Here is an 18,614-nt window from a genome sequence, read left to right as displayed (position 1 = left end):
TAATTAAGGATGGTTGGGCCTCCGTGAATCATGGTGGGAAGCTTGTGTACTTGATTTGCTTAATGTACTCACGTGATGTGTTGTACAATTCTACATGTTCGTTGTTTGTTTTCACTCATCCTCAATATTTTCTATTTTGTAATCCTACCCTCTTTTAATCTAACAAATTAAGAATTTCTTTTTCTGAATGTAGATATTAATTTGTGTGATTGTCAATATTTTATATTTTGTAATACTACCCTCTCTTTTAATTTAACAAATTGAGAATTTCTTTTTCTGAATGTCGATTTTACTTTGTATGATTGTCGGTTTGTTATTTTGAAAACTTTATATGGCCTTTGTTTTTAAGATGACGCTATATAATATCTAAGCGTATGGATAAATATGTTCAAATAGATAGATTTTTTTTTAAATAATATTTTATATATATTAAATCAATCCAAAGAGAACGTACCAGAACATGACCTCCGGTTAGTCAGACGGAGAAACTGAGAACCCGAAAATAGATTAGGCTTATCGCTAAGTACAAAGAAAATAGATTTTTTTTGTTTATTATGAATACGAGTTAAAATCCCAAGTTTTGGTACCATTAAGCTTAATTTCGGATCTGAGATAGCCATTCTTATATTTCATCTTCTCTAGTTCTCAGTTCCCACAGTACATCTAATATCTTATCTATAGATGTCTAAGAGCATCTTTATCAATAAAAACACTAATGAGGTCCTTAATGATTATTTAATTATATAAGTGTATTTAGTGAACTTAAGAAATCTAGTTAAGAAACTGTTCGATTTTGTGTCTCCAATGGTAGTTTCTTAATTAAAGGTTCTTAAAAAAAAAAAATTATAAGAATGGCTATCTCAAAAAAATTAAAGGTTCTTATAAAAATTATAAAAATTATAAGAATGGCTATTTTTTTTAAAAAAAAAATTATAAAAAAAATTAAAAAATTATAAAAATTATAAAAAAATTATAAAAATTATAAGAATGGTTATAAAAAAATTATAAAAATTATAAAAATTTAAAAATTATAAAAATTAATAAATTTTTTTTCAAGATAAAATTTATTTATTACATAAAACATATTAAAAGATAACATTTTCAACATAGGATTTAAAATAAAAACATAAAAACAAAGATTACTAAAATAAACGAGAATTATTTGAAAGAAGCATCAGAGCTCAGTTGTTGTCGTCATCACATCCAAATTTACGCCATATATGTTCAACCAAATCAGCTTTGAGGCGTTGATGCATTTGTTTATCACGAATTCGAGTTCGAACACCCATCATATTGGCGATATTTGAAGGCATATCTGTAGAATACGTGAGATCGACATGTGAACTTCCGGCGTCTTCTCCTTGTTGGAACTCTGAAATATTAAATTGAGTGTATCCATCTCGTTCGTCTTCTACTATCATATTATGCAGTATGATACATGCTCTCATAATATTCCCAATTTTGACTTTATCCCAAAAAAGTGCGGGATTCTTAACAATGGCAAAACGAGCTTGCAAGACTCCAAAAGCACGCTCGACATCTTTTCGGGCAGCTTCTTGACGTTGAGCAAATAAAACTGCTTTCGGGCCTTGTGGTATTTGATTAGATTGGATAAAAGTTGCCCATTTCGGGTAAATACCATCGAGATAGTAAGCCAAATGATACTCTCTTCCATTGACGGAGTAAGTGACTTGCGGAGCTTGACCATTTATTATGTCATCAAAAACATGTGAGCGATCAAGAACATTGATATCATTTAAGGTACCTGGAGGTCCAAAAAATGCATGTCATATCCAGAGATCATATGAAGCAACCGCCTCTAAAACGATGGTTGGTTTACCCGAACCACGAGAATATTGCCCTTTCCATGCGGTGGGACAATTCTTCCACTCCCAATGCATACAATCGATGCTTCCTATCATCCCGGGAAATCCACGATGCTCACCAATATCAAGTAGACGTTGAAGATCAGCGGGTGTTGGTCTTCTTTGGTACTCCTCGCCCAAGCCGTAGACGTTGAAGATCAGCGGGTGTTGGTCTTCTTTGGTACTCCTCGCCCAAGCCTTCCAAGACCATCTTTCTTTTGGCGAAAGAAGTGAACTTCGTTGGAGAGTCGATCAACAATGTGCATGAACAATCGCCTGTTCATTCTAAATCGTCGTCGGAATAAATTTTCAGGATACGTTGGAGTTTCACTGAAATAATCATTCCATAAACGTATATGGCCTGCTTCACGGTTTCTTTCGATATAAACACGTTTTTTCCTTTCCCGCCTCTCCTCTTGTTGACCACTAGAAGCAACGACAAGATTCTCGATCGTTTGATCAAAACGTTCATCAAAATATTGATCAAAAGCTTGATCAAAATTATCAGAATCATTATGATTACGAGAAGAAGATGTCATGCCTACGAACTAAACGTTTAACCTGCACCAATAAACATTTAAATAACTTTTAAATTATACCAAGCATGATTGCATAACATATTAATATGCGACACACGCTAAATTTTTAAACAAGCCTCAAAATACTATGTTTGATAACATCTCAAAATGCTATGTTTGATAACAACTCACATACACAATGCCATTTTCTTTAATACTTCAATACTTTATAAGCTTTAATACTTTATAACAACTCACATACAAAATGCTATGTAACTGATACGTAAATATTGTATGTGTTGGATCCACTCTTACCGTATGTTGATATGTTGTTACCTGATGTAAGAAAAGAGCTTGGTAGCTCTCGTTTGGCAATATCAAGCAGGAAGACCAATGTATTGGTAGCTCTCGTTTGGCAGCTCACATACACAATACACTCGTTTGGCAATATGATTTTTGACTTATCTCGAGCTGAAGTTTTAAAAAACTGAGAGTAGAAATGTGATAGAGGGGAACTGAATACATTCATTACAAAAGTCACAAAGAGTGTATCTCATTTTAAAGACAATGAGACTACAAAACAACAAACATATCACAAAGCTTCTTCCGTGACACAACAAAACAAGAAAACAGTAGCTACTTCCGTGACACAACAAACCAACAACGACACAGCAAGCTTTGACACAAGAAAACAACAAAATAACATCCGCTTTTCCACGTCCGTGACACATAAGACCAGAAGACCTCAATGCTCCACTCTGCGATGAACATAAGCCATAAGAAAAAACAATACAATACAAGACAAACAATACAATAAAAGAGAGAGATGTGCTCACCCTTCGGTAAGTGTTGCCGCCTGATATAGAGCAACAATGAGACCTACACTGAGCCGCCTGATACAGAGCAAATGAGTAACATAAGTAATAGAACCAACATAAAACAAAAACAATGAGAACTACACTAAGTAAGAAGCAGAACTTGCCAAATAAGAAGTTAAGAAGCTTACCCAACATTTCTGAAATAAGCTTCGTCTTTAAAGCTTCTTCAAAGTCAGAGAGAGGCTCTTTTTTGGCAATGAGAGTCTCAAGCAGGCCCATCCTGGACAATCTTTCTTTCACTTCCAAATCTTTCTCCTTAATTGCCCATAAGCTCTTTATCTCTGAGACATCCTTGAGGTCTTCATTGGTTCTCTTACCACTTCCTCGTTTTGATGCCTTAACACCAGGAGGACGTTGCTCACCATCATTGGGGGTTGCGTGAGAGCTTTCGGACTGAGCCCCATCGTCACACTTGCGCTTCTTACTGCTTCCATCAAGCTTACTACTAGCTACTTCACACCATTTCTGGTCAAACCGTAGCTCCTCCCACGCATGTTTAAGATTGAATTTCATCTTGTGATCATTGTGGAAGATCTCGTGTGCCAGCTTAACTACATCATTCTCATTCATTCCACTTGTCTTCTGTCTTGTTGCCGCCTCATAGGATCCAGAAAACTTGGAGACGAGATCGTTTATCTTCTGCCATCTCTGCTTGCACTGGATTGACTCTCGCTTTTCACCACCTTGCACCTTTGGACTAGCTGCAAAGTAAGCAGCTATCCGCTTCCAGAAAGCACCAGCTCTTTGCTCGTTGCCTACAACAGGGTCCTTGCTAGTGTTCAACCATGCGCTAATAAGCACAACATCCTCGGTGAGACTCCATTTCTTCCTCTGTCGTCCCTCTGATGGTGTCTCTTCACCGATGCTTGCAGTGTCAGTACAGTGAGTACTATAGACATGGACTTGTGATGATCCGACCTCCCCACCATGCGAGAAACCATCATAACGAAAGGCTTGAGGAGGGACACAACCTTGTTGACTTGTAAGAAGGTCAACAAAATTGGCGGTCTCAGTATATGGATTCGTTGAATCCATAGAGCCAAATTTCGAAGAAGAGAGAAAAAGGAAGAAATGTGTTACAAGACAAATAGAAAGATAAGAAGGATGCTTTCGAGAAGATGAAAAGAAAGATAGATGGAATCAGATCTAATAGAGGACAAGATAATGGGTTTATTACATGAGTTGACATAAATCTAACATATTTATTACCTATCTCACACTCCTAATACAATACTAAACCAAGCATTAAACCCTCTATCAACTACTTTCATCACAAGCGGATTCAACACTAACTCAGACAAGCATTTAAACACGTTTCAACTACTTTCCAGACAAGAGCAATAATGAATATCTCAGAAAAGCATTTAACCCTAACTCAGTGGAAAATTACCTCTACGATAGTCTCAGGTTGTGGTTGCGAAGACAGAAACAATGTCATAGCTACAGAACCTTCAGCCACGAAGACAGTACTTGCAGCACAATGAAGACATACAAAAGATTTAATTAAGAGAATGAACATACATATCAAATAAAATCAATTAACAGAGATATGTAACAAAACAACTCAATAAACAAAGCTCTTAACTTGATGTTATCCTCTCTAATTATAACTTATCACATATACCTTCTTCAACAAATGTCAGTTAATCCAATAACAAAGATACATCTCAATCAATTATACCTCCAACAAGAGTAAATCAGTAACTAGGCAATAACTTCAATCCGCTCTTAATTAAGCCTCATACAAGAGTAATAAAGCATGAAACTTTACCTGGACAAAGGCCTTAAAGATCCAGAAGAACGCAAGGATCCACTGAACAAACACATCTACAAGGAACAAAAAATGAAAAAGGTTATCGATTTGATCTTATACTCGGAGAAGGATCATCAACGTTTTAGTAGACATGTGAAGACTTTACCAGCTTCGTGGAGATGGAAACATGCAAGATCGATCGAATCCTCATCATCGAACTCATACTCGGGTCTGATCGATCCAATCCTCATCATACCTCCCCTATTCAAAACCCAGTAACTAAATCGTTTAGACAAAAACAGTTTAAAAATTATGATTAATCGAATCTACCTTTGCTTAGATGGAGTGGTCTGTCGGCATGCAATCAGAGAGGAAGCGAGATCAGGGATTCTGGAGAAGACTTGAGTTTTGGGCTGAGAGAAGAGAGAAGGAGGCGATGAGATTGAGGCGGAGGATGGCTTCGTCTGTTACGGATCAGACTGATAGCTTTCACACGTTCTCCGGCGGAGATCAAGAGAGAAGAGAGAAGAGAGAAGAGAGAAGTCGGAGATCAAGAGAGAAGAGGGAGATCGAGAAGAGAGAGAGACGGAGATCGCGAAGAGAGGAAGAAAAGAAAAACAAAATAAATCTTTTTTTTTTTAGAAGCTGACACGTGCCGGAACAAACCCTTCCCAAATCGGTTCCCAAATAGCCAAATTAAGGATCGGTAACACCCATTTAGTTTCTCTTTTGATTTAAATAAATAGCCCATTTAACATAGAACCCATTAAGAGAAACCAGGATAATGGTGCTCTAACAATTCGTTTCACAATTTCCAGTTATACGATGCTAAAGTAAAAAAAAAAAAGTTGATTTCAATAGATCATTTCATCTACAGTTCTTTCATCACAAATTATTTTTAATTTTTTTTTTGTCAACCACAAATTATTTTAAATGATTTAACGTTTGTGTAAATTTTAGTTTTAGACATGTATCTTAAATTAATGGATTAATTTACGAAACGTCACATATAGTTTATCTTAGACATGTCATTTGTGCCTATGTGTAAAGTTAATTTAGTGGAGCTGTATACCGTCAAAGTAAAAGTATTCGACTTAATCTTAAACGTGCTTGGGACCAATCCTACAAAGGAAAGACAAAGTAATTTAGACGATAAGACCATTTCTTACGTGCGTTACAAAATGTCAGATGGTTGGCCACATTATCTTAATAGAAAGCATATAATTTAAATAAGAACTAGATTCTGATCAGCGCGGATAAGAATTTTCAGTTTTTAATTATTTATTCTATTAAATGATGTATTTGTAAAATCCATTCATATTATATTCATTAAGTAAATTTTTTTTTTTTTACATCTTAAACTATCTATTTTTTTTACTAATGTGTGATATCATATTAAAAAATATAAAAAAATGAGTATACATAGTTAATTAGATAATTGTAAAAACATAAATTTTTCTTTTGTTTGTGATATCATATAAATAATGATCCGCCCAGTTAACAAAAATCATAATTTTTTTTATATTTTAATTAGAATATTTTTAATATCTTTACTTTTTTATTTGAAATACAACTCAATATTTTTTCAAAAATTATAACAAAATATTTAAAAAATATTTTTAGAATTTGTTTGAAAAATATGAAAATTACATTTTAAATTAAAATTATCCTAAAATATGATAAGTTTTGATGTAAACGAAAACTCAAATTATGTCAAAAATAATTATATTCAATGATAATAACCTTTTAAAAATTGATTATTTTTTAAAAAATACATTTACAAAAATATTGTTTGAAAGAAAATTCATTTATCTTTCAAATATAAAATGAAAATATTAAAATTAAATAATAAAAAATATAAATAAAAATCATAAATTTAGCAAATGACGACTGAGTTATATTATGCTAAAATTTTATTTCTAACAATTTATCAAATGACAAATGAGTTATGAGCAAATAATACCATATAATTTTTAAAAACATAGTCATTCTTAAATAATTTTTGAATAAATAATTATTTTTAAATTTAATCAACTGAAAATAATATCCGTACAATTGTGTGAGTCAAATTCTAGTTTTATTGATGCATGTTATATATTATTGCTGCATGTTTTAGGTAACATTTTAATGATGCACGTTTTTAAAAATCTCCATTATTAAAATTATGCACGTAAGAATAACTCATGAGTTTTTTTGGTTGATTAAATGACATTATGTCCAAATTTACTTAAGGATATTTCATTAAGGTAACTGAAAAAGACAAACAATAAAATATGAAGTTTAAATTCATTTAAGCATATTTCATTAATGTAACTGAAAAGACAAGTAATAAATTAGACAGTTTTATTCGTTTTAGGATATTTCATAAATGCAATTCAAAAAGACAAGCAAAAAAAAAGAATTTAATTAATGAACTAAGAACATTTTCAAATGGGTACTTCTTTTTTAATAATATAGATACAACAATCTTAATATTTGAAAATATATGACAACATTTGACTGATAACCAACCATTTTAATTTACTAATTATGCTTTAATAATATTATTTAAACTACAACATAATAATTAAAATTAAAATATATCGACTTTGAAAATTAATTATTTTAAAACTTTATATTTAGTATTTTGAAAGTTATTGATGTATCTAGAGCTGCAACATAAAAACTTACATCATATATTCTAAAGTAACAAATAAATAAAACCACTATCTCTACCAATCAAGTCCCAAAGATTACAAAATCAAAATATTATTTAATAGTTCGGTAATATATTTCATATAATTTTATCTTATTTCATAAATGATCGTATTTGTTTTCTAATTTTAGTTTTTATTAACATTAGTTAAAATGAAATTTTAAATTATAAATCAACATATACATACATGCTTGTATTCTAACCAAAATATAATTATATAATATAATATATTTTAATCCATCGAGCTTGAAGCGATCCATATGTCGTAAAAGAGCTTTAGATCAAGAGATGCTCCATCCATATGTCCAAATCCAGATTCAGCCATTTAAGAATATAAGTGAAAATTCAGATTTTTAATAATAGAAGTGAAAATTTAGATTTTTTTTATCAGAAATTATTTCACTAACTAATTTATCTCATTCAGCAAAATATTCGTGGGGTTTAAATAAAAAGATTGAAATGGTTAAAGTTATCGAGTGTTCTACAAGACCACATATTAGTCATTTTACACTTCAAAAAATTTTATATATTAAAACAGAAGTCATAACCTCGATTCATGAGTAATTTTTTAAAAAATAGACCTAATAGACATATTTCTACAAAATCATGTTACATTTAATATCTAATCTTATCATTTAAATTTTGGGCATACCAAAATTTTTTATTAGGCTATCAATAATTAGATTTAAACAATAGATGATCCATTGAATTTATAGATAATATAAATTAAATAGATATAATTTAATGTTGTAATACTATATGTTTATATGCTAAATATTTAAATATTTATCGATGTTAAATTTTAAAATTCTAATTTTTTTTTTAAATAACAAAAATTATATTATCTAACAATAATTAATCTTTACTATCCTAAACCAATGAAAACAAATTTTAAACTATATAGGTTATTTTAAAAATTAAACAAAAACTAAATGTTTATTATTTACTCGATAATATAAATCTATGAAGCGAAAATTTTAATTTTTAAAAAACTTTATAAATTTGTGAAATGTTACAATATATTTGAACATGACAATAAAACAATATTTTACTAATCTTTATAAATATTGTTAAGATTTTAATAATGAAATAATAATCCAAAAATATATATAGAAAAAAATACAAATACACGTGAAAGTTTGAAATAATATATTCAATGAAAAAATATACAATAAACTTATTATGTTTTAAAAATTGATAGACACATATATATTATAATATATACCAATTTAGAATTGAAAATAAAATATTTATATAAAAATAAATAAAAACAAAAACCTGGGCGGTTGCACGGATCGAAATGCAGCGTATATTAAAAATGTTTGTAGACTATACTGAAAAGGTACTAAAAATAGTAATTATTTAATTGACCCAGCATGTGTATTCTGTAACGTACCGGACTTGAAATCCCGAATTCAAACCAGTTAATAATAATCTTCAAAAATAAGAAAGCGACAGCTGAAAATTAAAATCAAAATTACCAAAAAAAAACAGAAAAGTCCAAAAATAACAAATAGCAAAAAAGAAAAGAAAAGAAAAGAAAAGGGAGAGATCCGTGATGCCCAAACGATTCGCTATTCCACGCGTCACTGTCTGCGACTAAAATCACGCGCTTCGCTGTTTACCGACTTTTAATCTCTTCTCATATCTTCCTCTCTTGTCTCCACTATAAAATCTCGTGGTTCCCTTCTTCCTTTTCTGCACCGATACTCCCACGCTAATTTCGAAACTGCCACTGATTATTTAATCAACGTACCATCTAAACCGAGTAATTAACCATAACCGGTTAAGTAATGGACGGTTTTCCAACTGATGAGGAGAGGCTAACTCGGCGTGACTCGGTTGGTAAGAAGCGAGTCAGAGACGAGTTGGATGAGTTAGTTATCAACTCGCCCGACGTAAAGCGGCTGAGAGACGATTTGTTTGATGACTCGGGTCATGACCCAGCCACTCAAGATCTCGACTCGTTGATGAAGAGCTTCGAAGACGAGTTGACGAACACGACGGCGCAACAATCCGGCGAGACTCAGCCGGATCTCGGATATCTTTTCGAAGCTTCCGACGACGAGCTGGGTTTGCCTCCACCGCAACCGTCAACGCTTCTTCCTCCGTCGTCTGGGGAAACAAAGGAGACGGAGTTAGTACGAGCGTCGTCGGATTCATCAGGAGTCGGCGAGTTACGTGGAATTGAGGAGCCTGTTACGGGTTTTGGATCTTTCGAGCTGGATGATGGGCTGTTCGAATATTCCGATGTTTCTTTAGATTCCGGTGACCTGTTTTCATGGCGGCCGGAAACTCTACCGGCGGAGTAACAATGTTCCGGAGTTTTTTTTAAAAGCGGGAGCTGAAACGGTGGCGTTTAAACTCGCTTAGTGATATAAGATCTCTATATTATTGTAAGATTTTAGGATTAGAGAAATCAAAGGCTTAGTGTGGGTTAATGACTTAGACTGGTAGTTCATACCCGTCCTCTTTTTCCAGGATCTGTTCTGTTGATCTTGAATCATCTTCATCCTGTGTGTTAGCTTTTGTTAATGTTAAAGCTAAACTATTATCAAGAGTTTAATCCCAGATATTAGAATCTGTGTAAATGGGCGAGTTGTGATCTCTCGGGTCCTACCGTTCCGTACATGGCCGTACGGCTTCACCCTATTTTTGCACACTCGCCCATTTGCTCTTTAAGACTCTTCTAAGTCTCTTCTAGACTTTGCCCTTGCTTAGAACATCTATAAAAACTCTTCTGGACATCTTAAGACACTTGATAACTCTTGATAGGCAATCTCTGAATCTCTTGCTCTATCTTTGCACAAGATCCATCTCAATTCAACACCTTTAACTCCTCCATTCATTTCTTCAAGTTAACATTCCTCCTTAAGTTTGACTTTAGTTAATCCTAAGTCAAACTTGGAACTTTGAAGAACTTTCTCATTAAAAACCTCATCAAGGAAAACCCTTTGGAACAAAATTTTGACGAGGGAAAAAAAGTAAAGCCTCCAAAGCCTAGGGATTGGCCAGTGAGTCTTTGTGCCTTACAAACAATGTAAGGGACACAAAGACTCTGGATCATGGCCTAACTGTGATGCACACTCGTTCTTCTCTTCATTGACATCACCACCATGTCTTGCACTCTTCTTTAGAACAGATCTTGGTCTCTCCCCCCTTCACCTAACTTCTTGTTAGGTTGAAGTGTTTGGACACACCAGATCTTCCTTGATAGATACAAGTACCTGATACATCATTTCACAAGTGTATCAGTCCTCAAGAGATAAACCTATCATGAAAGTATGTAAAGTATAAGATCAAGTTTACTCCCTTGTTTAAATGGTGAGCAGTGGCTGCTCTTCACTAGCCACTTGAGTCCCTCACTGCTGAACCTCTATCTGATCACTGAAGCCACTTCAACACTCCCCCTCAAGCTTGAGACCTCTTGCAGGGATCAAGCTTGGACAACAAGAAGGCTTCATGATCTGGACTGAACAAACCATTGCAACCTCTCTTCATAACATGCCACCCTTGATGGACTGCTGGTATATACCTCAGTTCCCTCTTCAACCACCTCACACTAGAGGCCGCATTGATAGAGTAACCTTCTTCATACACAGCCAAGACTGCTCTGAACAATCTCTTGAGTAGACACGCCACTGCCTAAACCCGGGTTGGCTCCTTCTTCGGAAGCTTGCAATGGTAAGGAGGAAACATGTCACTGAGCTTCGGGGATCTTCTGGTAGCTCACTTGAATCCCCACCTCAAGCTTGACTGAGTCTAGGTTCAAGCTTGAAGTGAGCCTCAATGAGACTCCAAACCGGAAGCGCATCACTTCCTACAGCTGCGCTTACGTCAACCGATCTGCCATTTCCTTCAGCTCCAATGCCTTCAGGTCACCGGTCTCCTAAAGACTTAGGTGATGACCTTTCCTTGTGTGTCTCCATGAACCAGGAGCGCATCACTATCACTAGCTGCGCTTCTCAACCGGCCATACACACAAGCCACTCTCCATTGCTTCAACAATGGGCAAAGTCTTCCTCTTCTACTTGGATGGATAGTGAGCAAAGAACACTTCTTGTGAACCTGAAACATCACTCAAACTCCAGCAAAGATAAGACACAAAGGTATTGATATCAATCCTTGACACATCATCAAGGTTGATCACCAATATCAGAAGCATTGCAACAGATTATACAAGACACATTCAAGTTCTAATCTTTGCAAGCAATCTCTCTAAGCATATGCAAGATCTAAACAGATTCAATACAAGTTACTTAGGCAATTTTAACTTCTGCCTTAACTGCATCTTAGACTTGAATCCAAGTGCATCAACCTAAGGCAGCAACTACACTCTAAGCTTCACTTTAAAATTCGGTTTCAATCAATGAAAGCTAACAGGATCAGACACATCTAGCATCCTATACAATCATTATAGAACCGAGGCAAGCTTTACAACTCTCAATCACCAAACACAACTCTTAAGCATTCTGGGACAGATTCTAAATAATTTCATTTCATTTAGCAATCTTAAACATATCCTCAGGTTCATTTAATCACATCACAACACAACCTGTCAATACACTCAAGCTTTATACAAAAGAAAGAACTTTCTTACAGCCAAGGACCTTTGTATAGATCTTTGATTCCATTGGACAGATTCTGAGTCGTTAGTGTGCACCCCAACTCCTCCATCTTCCATGGACCTTTCCTTTGAACCCACCATGTCAAAGATCCCACCTTTCTCCATGTTGAACTCGCCACACCAGTACAAGGAGCAAGCTTTCTTCTTGAGAAACATCTTCTTGGACATTGAATAGCAAGGACCCAGAACTGGCTTTGTTAGAGAGGGTAGCTAATCCGCTCCATTGCCTTTGTTTCCTTGGACCTTCTTTCTTCAAGGGCGACATGGGATTGTGTAGATCAGCAAAAGACAGCTTCTGGACGTTCAGGATGAACACGCCTTCCTCTTGAGGTGTTGAACAGCCGGATGACCATGGAGCTTCTTCTTTGCTTCAAACGACATGGGGGAGAGCTTGGAGCTTCAGCGGAAGAAAGAACCAAGTTCACATGAACCTGGCTCTGATACCATGTGAGATTTTTAGAGATCTCAGGTTGTGTGTGTGTATAAGCTCCAATGGAGAAAGATGAGAAGATTAGAGTTTGTTTTAGGTGATTTTAGAGAGAAAGTTTTATAAGAGTGTTTATGTGTTTACTTAAATCAGAAACAAGAGACTTTGAGAGATTAAGAGGTTAAAGACTAAGAAAGGGAGAGATTAAAGGGAATCTGATTCAAGAACACATTTCATTCATGAAGTGGAGAGGGGAAATCCCCCTTTCTCCCTTAAGGCTCCAAATCGCCATTTACATGCTTATTTATAAGCTCAATAGGTTTACACAATCTGAAACCTAAATCTAATGGATAATATTAACTTGAGAGATTGAATGGTGTAGATGAGATGGTCTTCTTGTAATATCTGAAGTGTTGGGAGGATAAGGTTGGCTGTTCACTTTAATTCAAACCAAGGCAAGCTGGCTCCTTGCTTGTGATTGGCTCTCTTTAGGCTCCTCCTAATCTGCCCATGCTTCTGTCCAGGTTCATGGCCGTGGCTCCCTTGTCTTTACAGCAAGTGACAGCCTGTCCAAGACCAGAACTAGCCAATCACACACAAGGAAGCTCCCATTGGTTGTTTGCCTCCACAAAGCATCTTCTTGATGCCTTCTTGATTCCAAACGACCAGGGCCTTCTCCCAACACCCTAAGATTGCACAAAGCCTCTTTAACATGTTCAGATCACGCCCTAAGCTTGCACATCTTGTCCCGGACTTTGCACAATCTCAAAACATCTCAATGTTTATCTGTGTGACAATGTTCAAATTTTCATATCAGAATCTAATAAAAAGTTCACAATTTTTCTTTTTAACAATATGTAATATGCGAAACTAAGCACAAGTAGTGACAACAGATAATAATAGTTATACTGTTTTGGGCGGGTTGGGATTCTAGAACCATTGCCCTCAAGTCTGACCACACATGCTTATGACCACAGGTTTTGAGAGTTGGTCTATAACTTCAGGATTAACTTGGGTATAAGTTTTAAAGGCTTCAAAATTCGACCAAAAGCCCCACAGAGATGATATAAAAATGGGCCGATTCTGGGTTACCATTTCAAACAGAAATTATTTGTGTGAAATCCAAAATCAGAATTTCCGGGAAACAAGACACAACAAAAGTCCAAAAATACAAGCACAACAACACAAGTGAATCAAATCTGCAAAAAGAAAGAACAAGACCAGTGTAACAATTAAAGACTAAACATTTCTTTTACCCGAGGAAAAGGTAAATCAGGAAGTTTGGAACTGTTCCCCTCGTGTTCGTTTGTTGGTTCACGACTATGGTGATGTCTACAAGGTCAAGCTATCTGGATTCTCAACAATCTTTGCAAAGGTCTGAAGGAAAGCAGCCAAGTCAGCTCCATACACAATGCGATGATCTGCTGTAACATTCACCTGCCAAAACACAACCAATGCCATTGTCAACAAAATCCTACAGTTTTATTAAAAGCTATTCACCAAACCCATGAGGCATATTCTTATTAACAAGTTTCAAAATAGAATCCAACTATTTTTGTTACCATATGAAGTCAAATTCAGGCTTGCTTACCATCATTTTGTTTTTCACACTGAAGAAACCATCTTTATCAGCAACTACAGTTGGTTTTGACGCTCCAACGGCCATAATAGCACCCTGGAGATATTTGAGTTATAAAAAAGTTTTAAAAGTAAATTTGAGTGTAATCAATTATCTTGATGAGACATGGAAATTTCGCATACCTGTCCTGGAGGAAGAATAGCATCAAATCTATCCACTCCAAACATACCGAGATTGGATAAAGTAAAAGTTCCTGCAATTAAACACACACACACATGCATCCTTAACTCAGCACAATCCTTCTTAAACACACTTGTCATGAAAAACTATGATCAAAGAAGAGTACCAGAGTTGTATTCATGAGGTTGCAATTGCTTGCTTCTAGCTTTCCCAACCAGCTCTTTCCATTTTTGGGATAACAAGTATAAATCCAACTAAAAAACAACCACCATGACATGACTCACACAATCAGTAAGCTAAGACTATAAGTACGTGGTCAACTCAACCACAGACTAGCTACTTCTCTACATTGATTACCTTATCAGCATCTTGCAGAACAGGAGTAATCAACCCGCCATTGATGGCAACAGCAACGGCGATGTTAATGTTACTATTGTAAGTAAAACTCTTCCCATCTTTGCAGCTAGCGTTCACCACAGGATGCTGAGCAAGAGCCATTCCTGCAGCTTTGGCCAATAACGCAGTCATTGTTACACCCTTCGGCTTCACCTGTTAACAAAAAAACAGCTCAGTGATTAGAATATGCTGATACGACTTGAGAACAATGTATATAGATAAAGATGGATACATTGTTTCATTACCTTCTCGTAGAGCGCATCAAGAGCATCAGTGTTCACAGGATAACCAACACGGAATGTTGGAACGGAGAGGCTCTCGATCATGTTTTTGGAAACTGCAGATTGCATTGCAGTGAAGGGAACAACGCTGGAGTCAGGCAACAGAGGAGGCGAGCTAGTTGCGGTAGCTTTCGCCGTCGCAGCAGCAGAAGCAGCAGGAGGAGGAGGAGGCGGTGGTGCCACGGAGGGAGCGATTCCAGCCGCCGCCTCCACGTCAGAAGCCGTGATCCTACCGAACGGTCCAGTTCCTGCTATGGATCCGATATCCACTTTATGCTGCTTCGCGAGCTTCTTAGCGTAAGGCGTCGCCACGGTCTTCCTCGGACCATCTGACACAGCCGCCACCGGAGCAGGCTGAGCGATCGCCGGCGCGGGAGATGAAGTAGCCGGAGGAGGAGGAGATGGAGCAACGGCGGCGGAGGATTTCGAGGCGGCTTTGTTCTTAGCTTCTTCGATTTCAGCCTCAGTCTCCGCAAGCAATCCAATAGCAGCGCCTACCGGAGCCGTCTCTCCTTCTCCGACGACGATTGCGGCGAGGTAACCGTCGTAGAAGGTTTCTACATCCATATCGGCCTTATCGGACTCCACGACGACTACGCTCTGTCCCTTCGCGAGCTTCTCGCCTTCGGTCTTGAGCCAGGATACGATCTTCCCTTCCGTCATGGTGGAGGAGAGCGCCGGCATGAAGATTTCTCTAATCTTGGATCGGACCGTCATTACTCTGCGCTGAGAGCGGAAAACGACGCGGCGGAGGGAGGGGATGGGGGCTGGGGAGACGGAGGAGGCGAATGAAATGGTGGATTTGGAGTTGGAGAGAGAAGGTGTCGATAGAAACGAGGAAGAAGAGACCGCCATTGTTGCTCTTCGATGAATACGAGAGAGAAGGAAGATCTGAGAGATTTAGAGAGTGTGAAGTGGACGGAGAAGACGAGGTCGTAGTTCGTTAAGCGTCTTCACCTATATTTTGTATCCACTACAAGCCTCGTCGTACCCGTTGGTATTTAATAACCGGATTATTAAACCAGGTTATTTTAATTGTTATTTCCGGTTTCGTTAAACCATCTGGAACACAAAGATGCTTCTCAATGGATAATAGGTAACATGACAAAACCGGTTTTGTCATATATCTTCTCCGCTCAACCTAAGTTATAGAATCAGATTCCAGAAGCTTAGTCTATAACTTTTATCATTTAATCTTTCGTGTTATTTCAAAATCTCGTGTTCTCTTGACCAAACACATTTCACAGAACGTCGTGCTTTTTCGTTCCATGTCGGAAAAGCAGAGGCAATGTTGTGTTGTGATGCGGATTAATTTGGATTGCAATGCCTGTTGTAGAAAAGTTAGAAGGATTGTCATCAATTTGAAAGGTTGGTATATGTTAGGTTATATTAATTGAAGATATGAAAAAGCTAAAAATGCAATATTAATAAAATAATAATACACACTTGGTGTGAAACTTTCTGTGAAGGGATTGATACACACACGATCGAGAAAAAGGAAGACAGGATAATTGTTTGTGGACGATTTAGACCGTCAGATGTTGTAGTAAAACTGCAGAAGAAGATGAAACGGAGGGTCGAGATTCTTGAAGTTGAAGATCTCACCGGCAGAGAAGAAGGATTCCATGACCATGAGACACCATACGAACCGGAGCATGAATATTCCGAACAGCAACCTGATCACATGACCATGCCACTATTGTTTTAGTTTCATTAAAGTCGTTTGGTCCTTTTATCCTCCAACATGGATATACATTTGTAAAAAGCATTGGAAGATACAGTGCGTATATATACAAAAGTGATACTCGTTATTAATGAAATGTTCATTATGTTACTTTTGTCGATACATTATAATCCAAAATACAATCTACATGTGTAATTTTACTCCTACTACACGAAATGATGGGTTCAGGTTTTAGAATAAAAGAGATTGCTTCGACACTGAGCAACCATTTCCCAAAACTCAAATCCATAACTTGCAATATTCTTAATCAACCACTAAACTAATGAAAGTACATTGAATTACTATATCTTAATTGAAATAGTTGTAAAATTATAAGTTCAGTGATGAATTTTTAGTATTTTTTGAAAATTATTTTGGAAATTTCTTTCGAATTTTTTGAACAACAATTTTTCTTTAAAAGTTTAGCAAGACCTTCTTAAACGTGCATATATCTTACTGAATTTGTAATTTTTTCCCAAATTCAGGAATATGTTCATAAATATGCGAATAGATTTCTTGAATGTAACTTGTATGTATATTTAGGAATTATTCTTAAATGTGTATGATATCTTATTAAATTTGATTTATATACAAATCATACATATCTAAGAAAATACCATTCAATATAACATGTTTTGCAAATTTGCAAAGATATTTTAAATAATATGTATAATATCTTTATAAAATTTAGATATTAAATTTAGGAAGGTCTTCCAAAATTTTTACGAAGATATTATACTAATTCAGGGATGTATTCCTAAAATCAAATTCAGAAAGATATCGTACACAATTCCGAAAGTTTTCCTAATCTTTTTGTAAAAAACCTTTTCAAAAAATTAATCTTATTTAAAAATATTTATTTTTATATCTACAGAAAGATGTATAATTGTCATTTACTTTTTAATAAAATTTATTTTGGTCATTTTTATAATTGAAAGTTAGTTTATGAACAAAAAAATTGTTTTAAGATTATTTGAGGTCATTTTTGTTTCAAATATTCTAAATACATTTGAAAATATCACTCATATAATCTTAATTATTTATGATACTAAATATTTTATTTCAGGTTGATCCTCTAATTTGTGTTCTATGACCCTAATGTATTTTAATAATTTTTTTGATTCAGTTCTAGTTTCTTTTGTCGGCGACCTAATTCTAATTTAAAAAATTGCCTTTTATACACAAAAAATACAAATTCACTATCTAATTTTTTTTTTGGTTATTTGAAAAATAAGCCTTTCTTTTTTTTTCTTTTTTTTGATAAAAAAAAAAAGAAAAAAAAGAAAAATAAGCCTTTCTAGTTTACAGTTTAAAAATCGAAAAAAATACACATCTAGAAAAAAAAGAAAGAAAAGAATACACATCTGTACCCCTATATATTAATTGAGAAGCATTTGAAAAATTAGAACCTTAATTTTGTATTAATTAAAAAAAACCCCAAATCCTAGGTGGCACTCTAAATGCCTTCTAAATTCTATTCCAAAGAATTCTAGAGCATCTAATATAAAGCATAGTTTAATCTAATGTTGTCACATTATTTCATAATTATATAACACTAGAGAACATTATATTAATCTAAAATATAGGAAGTGTGTATTCTTTCCTTAAATAAAAGCTACGGAATTACCTAATATGATTTACATATATATGGCAATTAATGATTATGAATAATAAAGATTTGATAACAATTTT

At 35.1% G+C, this 18,614-nt stretch overlaps 4 protein-coding genes across 5 annotated transcripts; 2 read left to right on the top strand and 2 right to left on the bottom strand.

The window, feature by feature from the left end:
* Positions 1 to 2,860: 2,860 nt before the first annotated feature.
* Positions 2,861 to 5,911, bottom strand: LOC106364734 (glutathione S-transferase T3-like). Of its 2 annotated transcripts, none has more exons than XR_007326206.1 (6): positions 5,345 to 5,911; positions 5,181 to 5,275; positions 4,652 to 5,088; positions 3,390 to 4,240; positions 3,220 to 3,276; positions 2,861 to 3,141 (listed from the first exon to the last, which is right to left on the bottom strand). XR_007326206.1 is itself a non-coding variant. In XM_013804251.3 (6 exons), exons 4-5 carry the CDS (start codon positions 4,294 to 4,296, stop codon positions 3,263 to 3,265), a joined length of 921 nt encoding a protein of 306 aa, XP_013659705.2. In that variant the 5' UTR covers positions 4,297 to 4,730; positions 5,033 to 5,088; positions 5,181 to 5,275; positions 5,345 to 5,878; the 3' UTR covers positions 2,861 to 3,141; positions 3,220 to 3,262. The 2 variants fall into 2 exon arrangements, 1 of the variants encoding a protein (XP_013659705.2); XM_013804251.3 differs by having other exon boundaries at positions 3,390 to 4,730; positions 5,033 to 5,088; positions 5,345 to 5,878.
* A 3,161-nt stretch (positions 5,912 to 9,072) lies between these two features.
* On the top strand, positions 9,073 to 10,267 carry LOC106382002. Its single transcript, XM_013821952.3, has one exon. It carries the CDS (start codon positions 9,503 to 9,505, stop codon positions 10,019 to 10,021), a length of 519 nt encoding a protein of 172 aa, XP_013677406.2. The 5' UTR covers positions 9,073 to 9,502; the 3' UTR covers positions 10,022 to 10,267.
* A 3,558-nt stretch (positions 10,268 to 13,825) lies between these two features.
* Positions 13,826 to 16,152, bottom strand: LOC106382003 (dihydrolipoyllysine-residue acetyltransferase component 4 of pyruvate dehydrogenase complex, chloroplastic). Its single transcript, XM_013821953.3, has 6 exons — positions 15,164 to 16,152; positions 14,880 to 15,071; positions 14,689 to 14,776; positions 14,525 to 14,595; positions 14,355 to 14,438; positions 13,826 to 14,200 (listed from the first exon to the last, which is right to left on the bottom strand). Exons 1-6 carry the CDS (start codon positions 16,052 to 16,054, stop codon positions 14,096 to 14,098), a joined length of 1,431 nt encoding a protein of 476 aa, XP_013677407.2. The 5' UTR covers positions 16,055 to 16,152; the 3' UTR covers positions 13,826 to 14,095.
* Positions 16,153 to 16,364: 212 nt separating this feature from the next.
* On the top strand, positions 16,365 to 17,037 carry LOC106379773 (heavy metal-associated isoprenylated plant protein 26). Its single transcript, XM_013819650.3, has 2 exons — positions 16,365 to 16,567; positions 16,669 to 17,037. The coding sequence occupies exons 1-2, from the start codon at positions 16,468 to 16,470 to the stop codon at positions 16,905 to 16,907; spliced, it is 339 nt and encodes a 112-aa protein (XP_013675104.2). The 5' UTR covers positions 16,365 to 16,467; the 3' UTR covers positions 16,908 to 17,037.
* Positions 17,038 to 18,614: the final 1,577 nt, after the last annotated feature.

The sequence above is a fragment of the Brassica napus genome, chromosome C7, assembly GCF_020379485.1.
Source record: "Brassica napus cultivar Da-Ae chromosome C7, Da-Ae, whole genome shotgun sequence".
Taxonomy (NCBI): domain Eukaryota; kingdom Viridiplantae; phylum Streptophyta; class Magnoliopsida; order Brassicales; family Brassicaceae; genus Brassica; species Brassica napus.
This window is presented reverse-complemented; position numbering and strand designations above follow the sequence as displayed.